We start from the raw sequence: 21,186 nt of genomic DNA, 5'->3' as shown, positions 1-21,186 counted from the left end.
TTGGATGTTCTATCCATCCAAAACCTACTTTAATCAGTAGGTTATGTACAATAATAATGCACCATGACATATAATTCTGAAATGGAGAGGCTATTCTATTCTTCAGAGGCTCAAATGGTGCATTAAATGATTTCTGTGTATTTCTTTTGACCTTCCGTAAGTTATAAACTGTAATATATAGTTTTATAACCACCACAAATCGGGATCAAATAAAATATCCTTCAATAATACTATCAAAAAGAGTTAGGTCTTACATCCCGAAACAAGTCTGATTTCAACATTTTTATTTAGTGTATCAACTGTTTTGTACGCTTTGTGGAACAAATGCCAACAGACATCGCTGCTTCATCAACAACGGTGCTTCTTTATTCTACTTGTGGGGTTGCCTGGAGCAGCTCACAATGAAGTTTAAGTGTAGCAAAATACCAATTTTGGCACAACACATAATGCAGTATTTTATCCATCAGTTTAACATGGCAGCAGAATTTATCGGTCATATTTGTAAGTTAGGGATATACTTTGAAAGTCAATGTTGAAAAACCTTAGTAGTGGGTAGATGAGATAGATTAAAGAAAACATTCATTGAAAACACTTCCATTTTTTAATGTTTCTTTTTGGTCACCACAATCTCATTTTGTAAAATATGTAATTTTATTCATAAGTTATTTACAAGATAATACAAACATGACATTAAATTTACTCCCTATGGCAGCACCCTTGGTACACCATGAAAATGATTCACTTCCAGGTCATAAATTTGTTTAATTATTCCTCGTCAATTGTAACAGCTACGACTTCCATAAAATATGAATTACACTCATGAAGATAAGTAAAAATAGAAAAATTGTATTTACAAGAATCAAAAAAATTGATTTACAAACAAGATTCCTGCAAAGCTTAACAAATACTGACATCACATTCTAGAAACTAATATTATTGGGCAACAATGGTGGGTATATTTAAATCTTGTTCATTATACAAAAATTTGCACTTCAAAACATCAGTAGGGAATGTCTTTTTGTTTGTGTGGCCACGCCTCCTGCCACAAAATTTGCTCCTTCCTCACTTAGTATACTTCTTGTAATGATTCCTTGGGCTTGTTCACTCGTCAAGGCAGATGGTCCTGACAAGCACTTCAGAAACTTGGTAAGGATCGCAGTTGGAAGATGGCCTCCTATCCTCGAGGTAACCTTTCCTCTCCTCAGCCACTGTCCGTGGAATGCGGATGCTGCAGCCTCTGTTGGCAACTCCTGAAAATGGCACAAAGAATTGGAAAGTCAGTTAATATAAGAGCATTTCAAAATGTATTCCATTCAATCAAGGCATGTTTGCTAAGTAACCAACATCACTAGAGAAAGAAGCCTTTACTATTAATATAATTCAGAATTTATTTCAAGAGGTGCTTCATTACTATGGCCCCATTATGGTTCAATGGGACAGTAGAGTAAGCAAGGGTAAAAATGGAGATGAGAAATAAATAAGCTTGAAGAGGAATCTGGATTAAGCATTGGCCCACATTTGATAATGCTGCCTTGTCAGTAGTTTTTCATAATTGGTCTTCATAAGTCATAAATGAGAACCTGGATGTTACTGAAGCATTATCTAACTAACTGAAGACCTTCCGTACAAGTGTATCAGGCACTGTACCAGTAATTTGATTCTATTCTTCTTTAAGGTCAAAAGAATTCAGTAGGCACTAGGTATCAAAGCTTAGATTAATCAAAAGTCCATGCTACTGCTGTGTGTTAAAACAAAATATTTACGCTTGGGCAAGAGAAAAACGATTGATACTCTTCTAAACACCATATTTTTTTTATTTGTGATCACTGAGAATCAACATTTACCTGCAGAGAAATCATGAATAGATGAAGTTTCATGGCGTCCAGTCAATCTCCTCTCATTGTCCTTTCCTTCATGAGGGTCATAGGCCTTGATGTGGCGGAGGTGTTGTTTAGAGAGCTTGTCAATTGCCTTCTCAATTTCACTGAAACAAGCAATAGAGAAATATTCATGACCGGGCATCGAAGCAAAATAAGTTCTTACTTCGACAATCTTAAATGCTCAAATTGACTGCAAATGGATTATGGAGAGCAATTTACGCTCGCCTATAGAACTAAATACTCACAGGATGCCATTGTCTTCCCTCATTCCTTTGGTTGAGAAGTTGGTGTGTGCTCCAGCACCATTCCAGTCACCTTTCATTGGCTTGGGGTCGAAGGTCACGACTACTCCAAAGTCTTCAGCTACTCTGTGCAGGAGGAATCTTGCCATCCACAAGTCATCACCCATCTTTATTCCTTCACTGGGTCCAACTTGGAATTCCCACTGCAAAGTGCAATTATAGCAAATTCGTGTCAGTATAATAATCTCTTCTCTCGCTCACATCTGGGTCAAAAACACTGTAATTTTTCCTTAACAATGATAAAATGCAACATCACTAATTATTCTTTGCATTGAGATATAAAAAATGAAAATTTCAACAATGTACTAAGTTAAAAACTAGCATCATTTGAAGATGAAGTTTCATCCTAGTATGAAAACATTCATTTGTATGGTTAAAGTATTTACAAATTGAAACATAAATTCCCAAGTATTCACTCACTAGCTGATATAAGTACCAAAAATTCTTCTTCCCCATATGCCCTCCATAAAAGGTATTATCATTAAATAAATGGAAGGTCTGAACTAGTTACAGAGCTAATTAGCTAATTTTTTGTACGTACCTGAGCTGGCATGACTTCAGCATTGCTTCCACAGATCTCAATGCCAGCATATAAACAAGCGCGATAATGGGCTTCAACAATGTCTCGGCCATACACCTTGTTAGCTCCAACACCGCAGTAGTATGGGCCCTTAAAATGAAAAACAAAACCTATTAATTAAGTCATACACAGCTTTCTTAGTCTGATTGACGATGTGCACTACTGGCTGAAAGTTCATGGTTTTGAATTCAACTATGTTACAACATTGTTATGGAAACTGCAGTTTGGCTAACATTAAAACCTCTTGACAACCCACATGAGATTGATCAGGATCCCAGTGGTCATTCATTATAGGACAACCAGGGATATCGTCCTGAAAGCTTCTCAATTTATAAGTCCTCTGAGCACAGTTCTAAATGTGAATGAAAACTTTCCGGAATGCATCCAGAGAAATATTGGCTGAGTAGTACATTGTGTACTGCTGTTCATGTCATTAGAAGGCTCTGGATAAACTAACTGAAAGGATTTTGAACTCTACTTGCCACTTTGAGAAGTGGGCCTCATGATGGTGCATGAAGAAAAAATTTGTTGACCTTCTAATATTAGAGTGAATTTAAATATACAATTACATGAAGTTCAAACTATGAATGTTTCGACTAATTCAACTGCAATGTGCCATAAAAGGACTTATTAACCTGAGATGAGCTCCGCCCTCACTAATTACATCAACCTCCTGATTTAATATGTAGGTTGTGGTTTTTGAGGGATCCTTGGAAGAAGAATTATTGACTGGGAAAGGAATTACTTGTTAACTTAGTAATGTGAACTCTGATAAATTTCATTCACAACATAGGCCAAGTGACTGGATGCATTAATATCAAGAGTGGTATAATAAGCAATTTATGACAGCCAAATTAACAGTTCCATAGTAAAAATTCTTAGTTTCACATGCTATATATGATGTCTGACTAGATGCGTTCTAATGGATCAACTGGATGTCCATGATACCATATTCTATTAAGCGAGTTATACCTTAAGAATTTAACTGGAAATGTGTAACAGCAATTGCAAAAGTCTGCAGACTAATTTACACCAACGAGCAGAGAATTGAAGGAAGGTTAAAAAAATTCATTTCATTGGCATTCAATGCTGACATATACTCATACTTAAGATCGAATTACAATTCTGAGAGATTGGAGTGCCTGCTAGAAGTTTACTTCCAACATGACCAACATTAAATCCTTTCCCAATATCTCAGTGTCAGTGGCTGCCAACACACGTGAATATTGCCGTTCAACTATTGCCATTATGTCTTTCTTATATTTAAAAATTATAGGAGGACTTGCAGTTCATGACCAATGAAATCATGATGGCTGCCCTCATATGTCATCTGATCAAACATGCTGATTCCAAGTTATAAAAGTAAACGTAAAGAGAGCTTCATATTAAAAACTAACTAAGAAACCATGTTTTTCCCCAGCAAATTTTTTATCACCACAAAAACTGTCATATTCATTCCATTACAACAGATTTTTTCTTTGGTATTGTGTATTTTCATCAGTGTTTTTTATATGGAAATCCATGGATGCTGAAATTTAATTCACTAACATGAACAGTAAGAAGGTTTCATGAATATTATTTAAATTGTCAGGATTTCCATCAAATATCTTCGCCATAACCAAAACTGCACCCTTGTTTGCCATTAGTGATGCCAAAATTAATCGAAAAGGCATGCATTGATTTAGCAAATTATTATAATGCAAATTATATGTAAGCCTTTTAAGAGGAACCTAAACAAAATCAAGAAAATTTTCTTTCAGCCAAAAGACCATGATAGTGCCTTGCTTCTAAATAGAATTTGTGGATCAACATTCCTCATCATTAAAACAATTACAGCTAAAATGTATGAATTAAAATTAAAAATTGAATTATTCAATTTTTATCTCATTATTTTCTCTTATGTTCACGCCTAATAGGTTTGATGGTGTTGAGAGAGTCAGCACCTGTGAGCTCAATCCTCTAATCAACTATATACTACATAAAAATTGCAGCAGTGAGTACATCAGTCATTCTTGGGGTATGGGTTACTCAGCCTGGAGTTGAAAACTCTTGTCATCGGTGTAACATTAAAGAGTCAGTTCAGAAAGACAATATTATATAGTATTCATCTAGTTCCTTGGGAGTTTGCCGGGTTCAACTGAACTGCACTGCATTTTCCTCTGCATAAAGAACTTCTGGAATTCTTCTTCATTTGGCTTCAAATCATGTACCGGTAAAATTCACGTTTTATTGGTGCATTGGACAGGAAAAAAAGGGACTTTCATGGAAGTATGCCAAACATTCTTGGCAATATATCTGGATGTGAATGCACTTGCGACACTAAAGGACCCAAAAGTGTAGCAGATAGAAAGTAGAAGAGGAAATGTAGGATTTGAATTGTATACAATCTGCATTGCATTGCAAATTGCTCTGATAAAGATATTGCATTTAGAGGATATTTCGAAAATTTTGTTAAAGATTTTTTAATGATTTTCCTCCACTGCAGAGGATCCCGAAATTTGTGTATTACATCAAAATGCTATACCATTTGTGCTTGTCAGATAGGTCATCATATGCAATGGATATACTCTCCCTAATTGTAAAAACTTGCAGATTATGCACATCTTTGCCAAAAGATGCCATCTTTCACTGGTAGCAATTGTCCCTAAATCCCATGGAGTAAATAATAAGTTTCACGCACCTGAGGTCCTGGGAACCCATTCTTGGGCCATCCAAATGGATGGAGGTCTTGATCCAACAAGGTGTACTCTTGCTCCAGACCAAACCATGGGTGCTGGTTAGCTGCTTTTTGCATGACTTCAAAACATGTTTTTCTGTGGTTGGTATCTGAAGAGAGAGCACATTCATAATATTTTAAAATATACTCTGCGATTAGTTTATTGGTAAGTTCAAGGCTCCATATTCTCTTCCTCACAATACTCCACCCATTTGACATATATTTTAGGTTATTTAAAAACAAAGGGGGGGGGGGAGAGGTTCAAAACAAAAGGAATCTCGCCAACACTACTTATATGGCAAGGCACAGAAATATCATAGTGGATGCATCTTTATATGATGAATGAAACTGCTCTATTAATGAATATAGAGATTTATCATGGGGTGTATTGCTTAGAATACATTTTTATATGTAACATTAAAAAATATCAACGTTGACTGACCTGTAGGCTTCTTATTGTACTTGTAGGTTTCACACAGCACTAGCTTATTGTCTCCCAGCTGAAATGGGTCAGCATACATGGCGACAGGGTGGAGGTAAATGTCAGAGTTACTTCCTTCAGCTTGATATGTTGAGCTGCCGTCATAATTCCATATTGGCAATTCTAAAAGAAATGGAAAGCAAGTGTTCTACATAATGGGTCAAGTTTAAGAGAGAAGAAAAAATGTTATGCAAATCAAGCAGTGGTGAGTACATAATACTTTCATTACTTTGTGTACGTTTACTGTTTTGCGACAAAAATGGGAAGATTGATTTGAATGCCACTGGTGGAAAAGAGATGGATTGTGGGTGAAGTAAGCCAGAAGAATATTACATTGTTTCTGGCTCAACTTTGTGGAAGTTCATGTTTATTAAATGAAGAACACAATGTATTTATCCACTGTTCTTTATTCTGGTACCACTAGTTTCAACGCTTAGGTGTCATCATCAGGTACTTCATTTAATGAAGCCAAATAAAATTGAATGTAGGGGCTCATGGGAGAAACAGCAGGTCAACACTATTCAGCTACAGATTTTATTGGAAAAAATCATCATTTTTGTTTTATCCCTTGAAGCTAACAAAAATCCCGTACTTGGCAAATTACCTTTCCTGCCACTGTGCTATTTTCCAAGCTATTGCATTTGCTCATGAAAACAATATCCCTCGGCAATTTATTTGCGATGGGGAGACTTCCTTTCTCGTAAATTCACCAATGCCCAATTCCTAGGGCACAACTGACAGAATCTAAGCAATAAATTGTGTCATTGTTTCCACATTACACATAGGTGCAAAGTGGGACTGGCATATATGATTTAGCCATGTAATTCTGTTTACATGACTGGTGATGACATTCCATGATGCAAAAAACACAGAAGATTCTCTTCAAAGATCAGATTTACAAGTACCTATTAGATGGGAGAAATAAGAAATTTAGAAAAAAAATATACAATCAATTTTTGGAAATTGAATTGCCAAGAGAAGTAAAACCAATAGAACAGGAAAACTAAGTGAATTTAACAAATAAGGTGATACTTTTTTTTGTTCCTTAGTCTCGACAGTTTCCTACTAATTTCAGGATAGAATGACAGGAAGTGAAACTTTGGAACATATTTATCGAAGATGCAAGTCAATGAACATGATCTCTTAAAATGTCCCTAAATCTTCTTAAAATTACATCTAGGGAAATCAAGACTATTGTAATATGCTATTGTAATTTGAAGGCATGTCACAACAATAATGTGGACTTAAAGATTATTTTTTTGCTTCTGGAAATAGGTTCTTGGTATTCACCAATGGCAATGCTGTTTGGCTGCCATTGAGACTTCTACTAAAAGCGAGGTTTATTTATTGCAAGCTGGGATTTATTCTCAGCTATGAAACTATTGAATTGATTTGTTCTAGAGTTTTATGAGGAAATGGATGATTAATATTATATCTTAACAAACGTCTACCATATTAAAAATGTGTCAGTAAAGTTAGTTTTGTCTGAGAAACAACTACAAACATCCTCCCTACTTGAGATGGTGCCATTGCATTTTTTCCTGGGTCTGACGACCTCGGATATCACTGGCGTTATGGGCCGGTGGTGCTCTGGGGTGCTTGGCCAGCCACCTCTTGCGGGTACGACATTTAATCTCCCCCTCCCGCACCCGACCAATTCGCGATGCGCGTGCGCGTGACGGATTCCCACACGAGTTTCCTCCCCCCCCTCCCTCCGTAGAGGTCGCTCCCCTCCTCGCAAAGGGACGCCCTCTAGAATTGGGTCAGGGGCGGGCGCTATCCCCCCTCCCTTTCAGGGGGAGCGCGCGCGTGTACCCTGGTCATCTGCCAGTCCCTCGTGAGAAATAGGACCATGACCCAAATGGACTCTACTGAGGTACCATCCTTCAGAAACGGATCGCCCTGTGAATGACCGTAATCGAAGCGGACACTCCGCTTCTGTTGTCCTTTTGTATCACCTTCGCATGCTTCGTGGGCGAAGATTAAGTGACGATACATTTCAGGACACTATCGAGGCACCAACTGGTCATCTGTGGTATCCATAAATACGCACGCACACAAAAATAAAATAATAATTGATACATTAAATTTTATTTTTGAAGTGAAACAATAACTTGTAAGACAGGAGATAATGTTAATTTCTTAAAACTTCATCTAAACTCGAAAAGTTTGCGCCCCCAACTTTCATAATTGCAAAGGCAAACTGATCAAATCCACGGATCTAGTTTTCGTCGACCAGTTTTACGTTTAGCTGCACCACTTGGCAGTTAAAGTCCTTTGCGGTCCACGGCAATGGCACATCCGGCAATCGATAGTTTCCGTGGTGCAGGAAACAAGAGGTTTATTTTGCTTAATAATGAATGGTTGACCCAGCCCCGCCCACCGAGTTGAACTAAATCGGACGAGGACCCTCCCAACCGGCCCAGTTGCAGTATCTCTTCCCGAACCGAAATAAATTCTCAAATTGTCGCGGTTTCCCTCAGGGGGGGGGAAGAAGGGCGGGGGAGAGATAAAACGGAAGCTGGAGTAGCACACTCGCTTTAGGGGGTATTCGTCTTTCCTATTTAACGCTCGACATAATATAGGAATCCGTTTCGGGAGTAATTAATTTCAATCTTGCTCATCCTCCTATTCAAATCTTGCCCCGAAGCGTTCTCATGATCATTTAACATTACGGTCAGCCGAAGATATGTGAAACTATCGGTTGAAATTCAAAGTTGAGACCAAGTTTGGAGGTAGAAAACGGGGTATCAAATTAGAGATAGAGGCAGTTTAATTAGCCCATACTTAAAATTTGGGTCCTCATTAGTGCATTCAATCATAGCTGAATACTGGTTAATAAAGACTTACAGAATTCCGTTAGCCTTCCTCGTCCTCCCGTGTCTATTAATTGGTAAGTAGCATCCTGAAAGCTTTTTTTACATGGCTGCGAGTGAATCGATTTTAAGACATTTGTTCGGTCTACATTCGGAGATCTTAACAGAATAATAATAATGCTAAACTGTCCCTACCTAATGTGTACAAAATGTATGTCTCCATGTAGTTAACGCTCGTATCTTTTGCCACACAAGATGCACTTTCGTCATTCAATTCCCCTTGACCGAATGCTCAATTTTCAGCCAATGAGAATTCTCAATCATTCTCGAGTTCCACATGATATTATTTCTAGTTATGCCCGATAAAGAGTGGCCTACGCAACTGGGTCTCTAGAATTATCTTTGTTATGCCTTCACAAGAACTTTTCTGACCTGCATATTTCTATATCGTTTGAGATCTCATTCACAGCTGCGTCAATTGCTACATCAAACCGTCCTAGTTCTGGTAGTTTTTTCACTGTTTTTCATTAAGCTCGTCCTAGTACCCTATTTTCTTCAGAGGTTTCGTTTAAAAAAATATATTTTTAATTCTTCGCTAGGTTATGAAAAGATTAACACTCACTCAGTCTACTAATTTGAACTCGTCATTTGTTTTACGCAACTGTCTAATTTCGTTTCAGTGATGCAAGGGATTCAACACTCCACTGGGACTACTCGATTTTATCTTTTAATGTTCATCTGCAAAATATAATTTTACTCTCGAGCTCGCCGAGGAAATATGGGTGAACTCCGCTGATGGAACTTACTTCTTCGCAGCACCTTCAATATATTACGTTTCCTTAATTCTTAATACCTTTCGTTTTCAACCACCTCTTTGTGCGCATGAAATGTGCTCCATGTAATAGACTCAGGCAGGTCATTTGACAGTCCCACGCTATTGGGGCCCCCTCCTTATGTTTCGAATATTTACAGACGCAGGGAGCGTTTGCGGATAGATGGGGCCATCACAAGGGCCGCTCATTCCATCCCACGTCAGCGTCAGCCCGATCCTTACTCATCGAAAAAATTCGAAGAGTTGTTGAGTGTTAACGACCAACACGTATATTAGACGATGGCAGAAGCCTTGGAACGTGGATCCTGAAAGTTGAAACTTGTACCATCAAAATCAGCACTTCATGCGAGAATACGTTGACTGATTACTACTACTCTGGTATATCGGACTAAATTCAATTATTTTTCCGTGGCATTATATCCATTTTAGGTGCAAAAAAAATATCAGAGACCAGACGTAAAAAAATAATATAAGATATCATGTAAAAACTTGCATGTTTTACCCCGTAAAACGCAGTGGAGTAGCCTAATTCTCTCCATCTGCAAAGCTACACGGGGCGTATCAGTCTCTCGCAAGGAGTACGATAATATATTTAATGATTTCTTGAGCTTTTGCCGTGAGGATAGGCAACACACTCGACCATTCCCATTTTTTGTTTGGGAATCTTTGTACATAGGTAACGTCAATTTGTGCTGTATGGATCCACTGACTACATTTAGGCCCGATTTTGAAATTTCTGGTTAAACCTAATCGTCATTTAATGTTAAAGATTAATAAGAAAACAGAGTATAAACAAATAAGATACCTCCTTAGTTTAAGTGGATATTGTAACCCTGGTAACATCATTTCTCAGTTATTTAGCTGTTTAACGGTCGGAGTTGAACTTACCTAGCGGCCGAGTTTTGGCCTTAACCGTAGCTTAAAATTAGCCTTCAGCTTAACGATACACTATAAAACCTGGCCATAAGGTTTCATTATTTTACGTTTCCATGTAATTTTACCTATTCGACATGAGAGCTGCAATATTGATTCAACGACGCCAAAGGCAACGGAAACAGCCATCGTCCTATTGAAAAGGTTTTCAAGATTCTCATTAGGCAACGTGTTTACGTTGCCAAGGGATATTTTAAATCAAAATAATTAAAAACGGCTCCAAAGCAGACCTCAATATTACGTTTATGCCTCATTGACCAAGATGATACCATGTGATTCGAAGCTCGGTATAACACCGTGTAACAAGTATGTACGCCATTGTAATACTAAGCTAGGTATACGTGTATTATGTTTTTATATACTGATTCCCATCTTTATATCGTTTCCATTTGAATATGTATTGCATGTCAGGATTATTAAATGGAGACACAAAAAAGTGGCCGTACGCAACATACACGAGGTAGACAATGTGTTTGATAGCCGATTGGGGAAAGTAAGGTAACTTTTTCCACAAGGTAATTCGATAGTGATGGGATTTAATTGTAGCTCCAGTGAGTTTGAAAAGCAATAACTCTTATTTTAATTTACCAGAATATTAATGTTATTTTATTGCTTTCCGACAAAAGAAACTCCTCTTTAAGACCAACAGCAGCTTTCACAATGTTTAGGGAGGCTTAAAATTACCCTTAGTTCCTTCCAAGTATCAGCCCGATCACACTACAAGTACCTGACGTTTAAACATTTTTGTGCAAAAATTCCTGCTCCATGCATGTTAATGCAAAATTGCAAAGGTGCAATTGAAATTAATGATCCGACTTATTTTGCGAGATCGACGGACGTCCACGATCGCTTCTTTCGCCATCCCATTACCACCTGCCCCACTGAACCCACCAAAAACACACACACAAACACTCACCTTCGACTTTCTTCGGGATGAAGTCGAGCGTCCTGGTCTTGGCGCGGACGTTCTCCCCGGTACCGTCGATCCACACGTACATGGCCTGCACTTTGTTTTCCGGCTGCGGTAGGTTCAGGTAACGATCCAGCACCTGCTTGTTGGTCTGGAAGTTAGGCGTCACTGAGAGAGCCATCTTGGGTCGGGAACTTGGCCTGAGGAGTAGAGGTAGGAATGAACGCATTAATGAGGTGCCGTCCAGGGAGACAACGCGACGAACTAGAAGCATTTTGCAGGCCGGATCACACTGCATGCTTCGCGCCAGGGAACAATCCCCGTCTGTCAGAACAACAATGCTACGCGAAAAGAATGCAACAATGAATAAAACCGGACAATAACAAGGATAACAAATCGTAGAGAGCACACATCCAGAATACGTCAAAAATAACACCAATAATCGCTACATTAAATTATTTACCATCGGCCTAGTTATTAATGAAACCATCCGTCATTGAATAACTACATAATAAAAGAGACGACGACTATTGTAATTCTCCCCTAATAGCCTTCGTCTCCGTTATTATGGAATAGTGCCACCACATCACACCTGAATCAGTAATAACTGCCTACTTTAATTTGCAGGAAGTCCCCATGGGGAATACGATGAAATTTAACTTTTATTCGGTAACTTATTGCTTCTGCGGAACAACAGTGCCGTGAAATGCCCTCGTGTGCCGTGAACCTTTTGGCTGAGACTGGGGTCCAAATTCCACCAATAGTTCACCAAATGATGTTTCTTGTGAAACGGTGTTGTGTCTTGGGATCATCCCACACGACATAGATCAGACAGCGAAGAGTAGGGCCATTACTAGGTACGTATCGCTTAATAGTTTCCGTTAAGAAAATAATTGGGTTAAGTCATTACGCGCTAAAATGTGACTTGGCGTTACTGAAGAAACCAGTGTTTCTCCAATTCCCTGGAGGATGCGTTCTGCTATGCTTGTCATGATTACTCCTCTAAACAATCTACTTCTGACTATATCGTCCTCCGAAGTTAATAAAATATATTAACTAACATGCCTACGTTTCATTAGTAGCCAGCGCCCCCACGTTAATTCCTGTCGAGTAAGGCGCGGCCAGTGAAGGCAAGTGTTTCCCAAAACCAGACCCGATTGCAACCAACTAAGTAATTTTACTTCGATTTTATTCGAGGAGGCAGAGGAACCTCCTGCTCACCTATTTTCACTTTTCACTACATTTTATTTTCTCTTTTCAAGCCGAAGGAAATGTCAAGTCTGCACAGGGAGTTTCAATGGTTTCTAGTGGTTTTACCTATATTTTTTTAAGTCAGACTAAATTATATCCATCCAAAACTGTTGGACTTCATTCCTGAGGTAAGCTGCCCCGGATTGTCGGGTCAATATTAAAAACGGGATCCATCACACTGGAGCTTTTTTACTTACCTAAGTGACGGGGTACGCTGCGACTAGGGAAAAACATTTTTCATTTTTACTAGGGATTTTTTTCTGACGTCTTGAGAGACTTCGTATACGCCTAAACACATTGTAAGTAACACTTCACACTTGTACCTGGTTAAAGAATAAGCAGACAGATAGTTGGCTGGAAAATGGAGATAATTAATCGGACAAGCGAATCCCGGTGGCAGGGGAACATCATATTTCTACCAGGGCAAGGTCCAGGGGTGAGCCACCCTGACTCCCCCCACCACACCCTATATCAGGGCTCAGCGGCCTTATCCCTTGACGACGCGTGTGAACGGCCTGGGAGGGGGAAACGACGGGAGGGGGGTTTCAGGTCGGGCACAGAGCCAGGGGCGGGGAATTCAGGGGGGAAGATCGGGCGCCTTGCTCTCGCCGCTTTTAAAGAGTTCCAAGAAGCGACCTCCATCGACCAAATGCGAAACAACAGGCGAGCCTAAAAAAGAAAGCAATGTGTAACGGGCAAATTATCTCTTTCCAACATTGTCCTTCTAACCTGCACACACGGCTAAACGAGGCTTGCAAATATGAATGCGGTTTAAAAATCCTATGAGCACTGAAGTTCAATTGCCATCCAGCGTTCACGGAAATCTCAAATTTTTAAGACCCTTTGAGGAACACGTACTACAATGCTTGCTTCTTTGATAGCGCGAAGGGTTTGCTGAATAATTAATTCACATAAACCCAAGATTTAATTTCACGTATGGAATGAACTAATGAATGAGGAATTCAAGTGATCAAACCGTGGTAGACATGCGAAAATTAATAATTAATAATATATATATATATATATATATATATATATATATATATATATATATATATATATATATATATATAAGAATCCGAATGAAATACGGATTTCAAGAAAATTTAAGATGACAAAATAGTTTCTTCGCACCGGTGTTATCTTGAGCTCCGGTGGGTTGATATTTCTGCCGTTCACCAGGTGGTCCGAAATTCTCATCCTCTTCCCTCCTCTTCCGTTTCTATTCCTCTCTTTTGGCCAGCACTTATCTCAAATTATTAACCACAATCACATCTCGAAATCCTCCCCACTCTCTCTTCCTCTTTCGTTTAAATTTAACTTGATATTATATAGTTAGCTTCATGGTAAAGGTAGATTTGGTACATATTGATTTCATTTAACTCCAATATTGTATCACCGGCAGAATTAGAAAGTTGAAACATATTTAGTTCGCCTACTCCAGCAAGATTTTCAGGAAGGTGCTTCTTCACATTGAGATGTGGAAGGACGAGGAACGCGCTTCACATGTTTCAACAAGCAACGGTTGCCGTTGACACAATATTGGAGGTAAATAATTGAAAATTACACCAAGTAGGCATAAATTACATGTCAATAAAACAATGTAACATAAAATTAACGTTTTGAACAATAAATTATGCAACGGCAAATTTATAATCCCTCTTTATTGAACAACCCTCGTAGAACTCACAGTTATATCTGAGGAGGATTTCCTTAAACTACTGTATTAAACATTTTAGTTTTCATTAATGATAAGTCAGCCAGAATGATACTTAAGAGAATTAGTCTGCCGAGACTGAAATACCAAAGCAAACTCTACCGGGCTCTTTTGCCGATCCGTACTTATAAATGGTACACGCCCCCGCTCGTGGGGAGGGCACCAGCCCCTATAAATTGACTCCCTCCGCACGCGTGAGAGTTTCGAGCAGGTGTAGTAAGCAAGCACATCCCATCCGGTTGCGGCGTGTCCAGATAAGGCAAAAAGAGGAGAATTTTTTTTGGTGATAAGTCGAGACGCTCACTCGTGCACCAGATCGAAACCGGGGAATTCCTACTTTCAGATCCCAAATTTTTTAAAAAAATTCTTCGTCTAAGTTAAAAAAAAATCATCTACTGCTGCAATCGGACCGAAGCGAGAAGGAGATCCACCGACATTATTCAAACAAAAAAGTCGTCTCATCATTTTTTTTGTCTAAATCCAATGACCACACTCGAGAAATTATAATATTTTGATGCTATTGGAACAAAAAATCGTCACGTTCAATATTGATCTTAGGGGAATTATATTTTAGGTCACGAATAGAACACGCTGTCTCATCTTTGCCACTTGCTGTTCGGGAGGTATTCTCGAAATTGAGAGATTGGCAAATTATTCCCTTTCTCATTGAAGTTTAGCATCTTCGAATGACTGCGTTTGCACACAGCCGGTGACTTCGTGATGGTGTTTCAGCGTCATCCTTCGTAAAAATTCTACTCTTTCGTCTTTTAAGCTTAACATCTCCCATCTTTCATCCTCTTTCCATTTATCTCATCTCAAAGGTGGTTTCCAGGCCAACTAATAAACACGTAACTAATCTATGCATGGGTAATACAGGTAACAGAAGCCGTATTTAAGAACATAAAAATACAACCCTTCTATTGAAGTTGGACAATGAAAATCATTGTTGTTCCAATGTAGCCTATAGTTTTTTTATTAGGTTCAACTGTTTATGGAATCGGCGGCGAAAAAACTTCACAAGTAGTAATTCCAGTTGGTTTGATGGTCGTTCTCTTTCACTCTCTGCCTGCCGATCCAAGGACTCGTTTACGTCCATATCACCGGCACCATTGACTCCGTTCTTAACCTTTCGCCTTTCTTTATTTTTTATAGAATCGAAAACCCAGACTTTGACTGCGGCGTATATGTACCATAACGAAAATTAAATATTGTACTACGTTATTTGGGCAGTTTCACAAGATATTTACTGGCTTAGGGAGGATGAAAAGAGCTGTTTCCTGGTCAAATTAACGATACTTTTCTAAGAATTACGTCATTTTTAACGGATTTTATGATAACTTAGCACGCCTCAAAACGCACCTTTGACTGAGAATATGGAATTTGGAAACTTGTGAGCGAATGGTAGCAAATCCTCAAGGCGTGTGGAACGATTCCATGGCATAACATGATAACCAAACCTTGTTTTGTACCGCATTACATTCATTGCCCCGACCGTGGTTCCAACGTCGTCAACGTCAAATGGTTAGAAATTACAAATAGTACCGCGGAGAGAGAGTACTTCAAATTTGGAGAGGGATGGGATTGAATCGGTGTGTTTGCCGGTCTGATTTTACCCATCCCATACACATTTGCTGTTTTAACATTGCCTCTGCTGCCCTTGTTGTAAGGTCACGCAACACCAGATCGGAACGAACAAGAGGATGATATATTTTTTGACCACCTGCAGCACAGCGACCGCGTTGATGCGCTAGGGGAATTTGAAGCATAGGCGTGGGCGTACATCCATCCGAAACAGATCAGATGACATCGAATATAAAATCCAATCATAGCACTGCATAAAATGTGAGTTTCAAGTTGATGGGTGAAGCGACGTGGAGAACGTGTCGAAGAGCTGATCGGAGGGAAAGAATTCAAATCAGGAAGACGAGCTAAGCCTAAGTCCTTTGTGACCTCATGGATTTTAGAACTTCGTCTGAGAACCGCGGGCAGCACTGTAAATGGAACTCGTTCGCCCTCTTAGATTACCCCATCGACTATTTAGATCGCTCAACAGACCACCTGGGAACAGCGGTGGTCCAAAGTGTAAAACTCATTCGTCTTGACCAAAGCGAATGATTTTCTACACTTTGAAATAGTTGCATATTAAATGCACAGTAGCGAATGACTCCGTTACTGTCTTTTAAGTTACTGCTGCGGGATCTCCCGCAGTTCTTTGGCATCGTAAGCAGTTCAAGTTGGGCTATGCGTAGCCTCAATTGTTACACCGAATTAAAAATTACACTGGGCCGTGGGTTTTTGTTAGTAGTTGACATGACATAGTCGCTTTGGTACCTTATCCTTTCTCTCTCCCTTCCCCCCTCCATTCCAAACTTCTTCAAATATCGCGATATTTATTCATTTCGGCACCCCTTCCGTCGCTCGCCCTCAGCAACTCTCGGCCTTGACGCCCCACCACACTCACGGATGATGTTAATAATAACCTGGTTTTCCTGGAGGAAGGGAATTCTGTTTCGAAAGCATCGGCGTGAGGGAGGAGTAAAATTTGCCAAATCGTATGAAGCGAATGAACAGATTTATTTCAAGATTTAATGCTCTCAGGACGTAAACCGTTGAGGAGAGTATCCTATTAGCTAAATGAGGAGCCCACATGCAGCATTCAGTCGTTCAGTCTCATTCCAAAAAACAATAATTTTCTCGTACGCAACGAGTTGAGTTCCTCGTCCCCCCTTTTAATGCATCCTTCCCCAAAGGATGGATAGGGCAAATTGCGAAGTTTCAGTCGTGATGCGGCGGAAATCGGAACTTGATGAATAAGCAATGATTAGATACGATCATATTTATTGGTCATATTATTCCTAAATTAGTTTGCAAGAGGAGAATGCGTCACGGATTCGTAACATTTCATACAAGACGGGCTTTTACTTGACTTTCACGATAAGAGTTTTTCAAAGTTAGCAAACCTATGCCAATGCCCTGGCCAAGTGCAATGTTCCCTAATGACGATTTTAACAGTTAAACTGTCAAATTTGACACATTTTCTAGTGATACCCTGGGACCGCCATCATTATTTCAAACACGGTAGTATACTTTCGTAAAAGATATACAGACGCTCCCACCGACATGTTGGAATCGTAAATGTAACACAACACAACACGAGTATTTCCACAACTGTAGTATTTCTTTCTTTGGATTAGTGGAGCCTCGTCTGCCAACTAGACGAGATTCGTCCGAGCTTACGGGCTGCATCACGAAAACTTTGCTAAATATAGAAATCAATTCGCGAATTTGATTTATTTTACCACGTCAGCAGGTGCATGAATAATTTAAGCAACAGACTTTTAAAAAAATTTAACGATTAATAAAAAATGTGAAATTTCTAATCTCGTTATATATTTTTTTTTAATTAAAGAGAGGTACGGTCCACGGGTTGTGAGTCCTTATCAAACAGATATCGTAAATCATATTAAATTAAAATCTTCTCCGATTACCACCGATTTAATGTTTGGCTTTTACATCTTGAGAATGTGATTTCATAAAATGAAAGAAGGGATTGACATATTTGAGGCGATCATTCTTTGATGCTCTCGCTGAAACCTTCCAATTTGTCTGCATAGAGTGTCAATGCCAGGAAGATCTCTCACATCCTGGGAGATTCCTCTTTGCCCCCCACCGTCTCCCCCCCCCGCGCCGTTAGATGAGACGATAGGCCGCAATGTGCAAGAACACATAGAAATACATATTAAGAGTTCGTTATAGATATATATATATATATATATATATATATATTATTAGGTAATCTACCGGTTAAGGTAGGTTTTTGGACGGACGTAATTACTAATTAAATAATTTGTGGCCCCTAGCAAAACACAGCCACCTGCTCTACATCAGGTTCCTCTTCAGCTCTGAGTACTTTCTTCCTCCCTTCATCCCGTCCAACATCCCTATCCTGTTCCTTCCCTTTCCTCGTTTGCCTAATATTCTCTCCTCAATTAAAGTCTTCAACATCCCGCTGCCGGTCATTACCCCCTTCAGCCACTTTTCCTGCCTCCATAGGATTGCTCCCAACAAACCCCTCTCTTCGCCCACCATACCAAGTACTTCCTTGTTTTCTTCTCTGTCCATTTCACCTTCTCCATTCTTCTCCACACCCACATTTCAAAAGCCTCCAGTCTACGTCTATCCTCCTGCTTCAATGACCACGTTTCCGCGCCGTACATAGCTACGCTCCATATCAAAGTTTTTACGAGTCTTTTCTTAACATCCTTATATCTATGTATATGCATGTATGTATAGACTCTCTCTCCCACGTGATAACTTGAAGACGACGGGGCTTAAAAATGGAATTGAACACGAGCCATCTTTTGCGTTATTAATAATGTATTGGACAATGATTTAAACACCCATCGCGAGGCACAGCACCAGGAATAGGAGGAGGGGGTGGTTTGTGTGCACACTTGCGTTTCATGTCTCCACGGTGACCTCTCCAGAATTCTGCTCTTTAAGAGAGTGATGGACCAAAACGCCCTGAAAAAGTCCAGTTCAGTTGATATAACTGAATCTTCTAATTTTTTTTTTAAATCACGGAAGGATTAAATCATTACGAAGCATGCACGAACAAATTCAAAATACGAAGAGCGCTGTTGTTTAACGTGGTTGCCGCTGATATTTAACCTTTTCTTCGGGAAAAAGCAGTGTTATCTGGTCATACGACCAACAGCAGCAACTTAACAATTGAAAATGTTGGAACTAACAGACTTGAAATGACTATACATGAATTAAATGGGAGGAGAACACGTCCTTTTTAGTTTCTCCCTCGATCGCCACGCGTGTTCTCTCTCAATTCGCTTCTGCCTCAGCCGATCGGATGCTGTGCGGGGGAACAGTGGTTGGCATGGCAACAGTCGCGATGGGAAGATGCCTTGGGTCCACCCCCTTCCCCCGCAATCGAGATCCTCAAGGACGGGCGCTAAGTTGCGACACCATCCCCTGGTGGCGCGGGGGTGGCCGTGCGCGCATATGAATCTTCTATCTGGACTGTGTCCCGGGGGAGACAGCGGCATATGGCATCCGTGCCACCGCTCTAGAAAGACCACGCCGACGATTTTGGATGTCACGCCCGCCCCCCCTCCCCCAAAAAGGGAAGTAATTCAAAGAAATCCTGCGACAATAACTTCAGCAGAATCATTTGGTGGAGTATGCAAACAAATAAGAGAAATTTCTAAATATGAGAAAAAAAATAATTCGCCCATAACGTGATTAGAATCCATATTCATAAATTCACCTCGCGGTTCTTTTAAGCCATCCAAGGGCGTTCTCCTTTACTGCGATTTTCTCTGGGATTTAAGGACTATGAGTTTTTTTTGTAACCAATCACCATTCATATTCAATTGTAGCCGAGCTAGTTGCGACATAGTCTGCGACGATGTAGAAGCTTATCTTTAAACACACGTTTGGCTTCGATGGATATAAAGAAAATACGGGAAATTCCACGACAGTAACTTTTCAGCGGAGTCACCCACTTGATAAGAACCCAAATGCGAGACCTTTTACAGAGGAAAAACAATTATTCGCTCACAACAGAATTCGAACCCAGACATCTCGATATCCGACCTAGTTTTTCACTTGGCCAGTAATGCTTTCATTTCCTTTTAATGAATATTCTTCACACACACAAACACTCAGGCCTACCTTGGGTGACTAGTCAGTCTGATCGCTTATTGCATTTCAACTCTCTAGGAAGAAGGCCAAGTACATTGATCAAGTGGCCGAGCGCACACAAACTCTTAAATAAATAAATATATATGCACGTAAAGAGACAAATTTAAGACATGTTTATCGGAGCATTTCCACATATATTATAACATATCGCACTGAAATATCAGTCGGAGTGAACGCAAAAAAAAAACTCCCGCCACTAGTTTGAGATTTTTATCGAAGTTGTCGAATAAAAGTGGATGCATAAATACATACAAGCATGCACACAGGGAAATATATATATATATATATATATATATATATATATATATATTTCCAGGGCACTGTACTGCAGGGCCTGTATATATACATACTCGGCACTTCTTCTCACTAGGCGATTTAAAAACGTTCTATATAACAATTTGAAGATTCAATTGATAATAAAAATGGTCCAATTAATGTAACTATTCCATAACGGTTCAGGATGTAAGCCAACTTCCCGGGAGTTAAAGCAAATCAGTTATTTATAACAGCTCCTTAATTTAAGAGCCTGTTTATTTACAAAACTGCCCAAAATCCTTATGGAGACCACAAAAACACGTCCTAAATGATTTAACTTTTATTCATTTCATACAGCTTTGAACAGGTGTCGTCATAGATTTTCCACTCAATTCTGCAGCGGTATAAAAAATAATACCTTTTTAACATTATGACAGTGGTGGCTTTGCAGATACACGAGAATGTACTTTTATTTTTAAAATTTACCAGTTTGAGCTTCCATAAATATCCAGCGACATAAAACAATATGTACAATGTAATATCTTATGGCAAGCGACGTAAAAATACTAACAGATTGGTTGTTGTCTAATTTAACCAATTATTCTCCCGTATATACATACAATGCTAGCCGACAGATGTCCCCAACAGCCCTCTTTTTGTCCGTCTATCCGTACGTTATGCCTACTGGGCCTTCAATTAGTTTTTTCCAACACAAAAAAAAATTTTCTCATTTTTTCCCAACCCAACAGGTTATTCTTTTCCTTAACTTAGCCTTTTCCTCCAGAACTCTTTTAT

General features: G+C 39.4%; 1 protein-coding gene across 1 annotated transcript in view; it reads right to left on the bottom strand.

Annotated features, from left to right (window-relative positions):
* Positions 1–582: 582 nt before the first annotated feature.
* The window catches only part of Gs2 (glutamine synthetase 2), an 87,338-nt gene continuing 66,734 nt past the window's right edge, over positions 583–21,186 (bottom strand). Inside the window, exons 2-8 of the mRNA XM_071587347.1 lie at positions 11,457–11,650; positions 5,921–6,082; positions 5,443–5,588; positions 2,724–2,852; positions 2,126–2,325; positions 1,845–1,984; positions 583–1,250 (exon numbers count right to left, since the gene is read on the bottom strand). Coding sequence (XP_071443448.1) covers positions 1,102–1,250; positions 1,845–1,984; positions 2,126–2,325; positions 2,724–2,852; positions 5,443–5,588; positions 5,921–6,082; positions 11,457–11,631 — 1,101 coding nt within the window. The 5' untranslated portion in view covers positions 11,632–11,650 and the 3' untranslated portion in view covers positions 583–1,101. The remainder of the gene's footprint in view (positions 1,251–1,844; positions 1,985–2,125; positions 2,326–2,723; positions 2,853–5,442; positions 5,589–5,920; positions 6,083–11,456; positions 11,651–21,186) is intronic.

This window comes from Hetaerina americana, unplaced genomic scaffold (genome assembly GCF_022747635.1).
Source record: "Hetaerina americana unplaced genomic scaffold, ioHetAmer1.1.p SCAF_3, whole genome shotgun sequence".
Taxonomy (NCBI): domain Eukaryota; kingdom Metazoa; phylum Arthropoda; class Insecta; order Odonata; family Calopterygidae; genus Hetaerina; species Hetaerina americana.
Note: the sequence above shows the minus strand (reverse complement) of the source record. Positions and strands in the feature narration are given on the sequence as shown.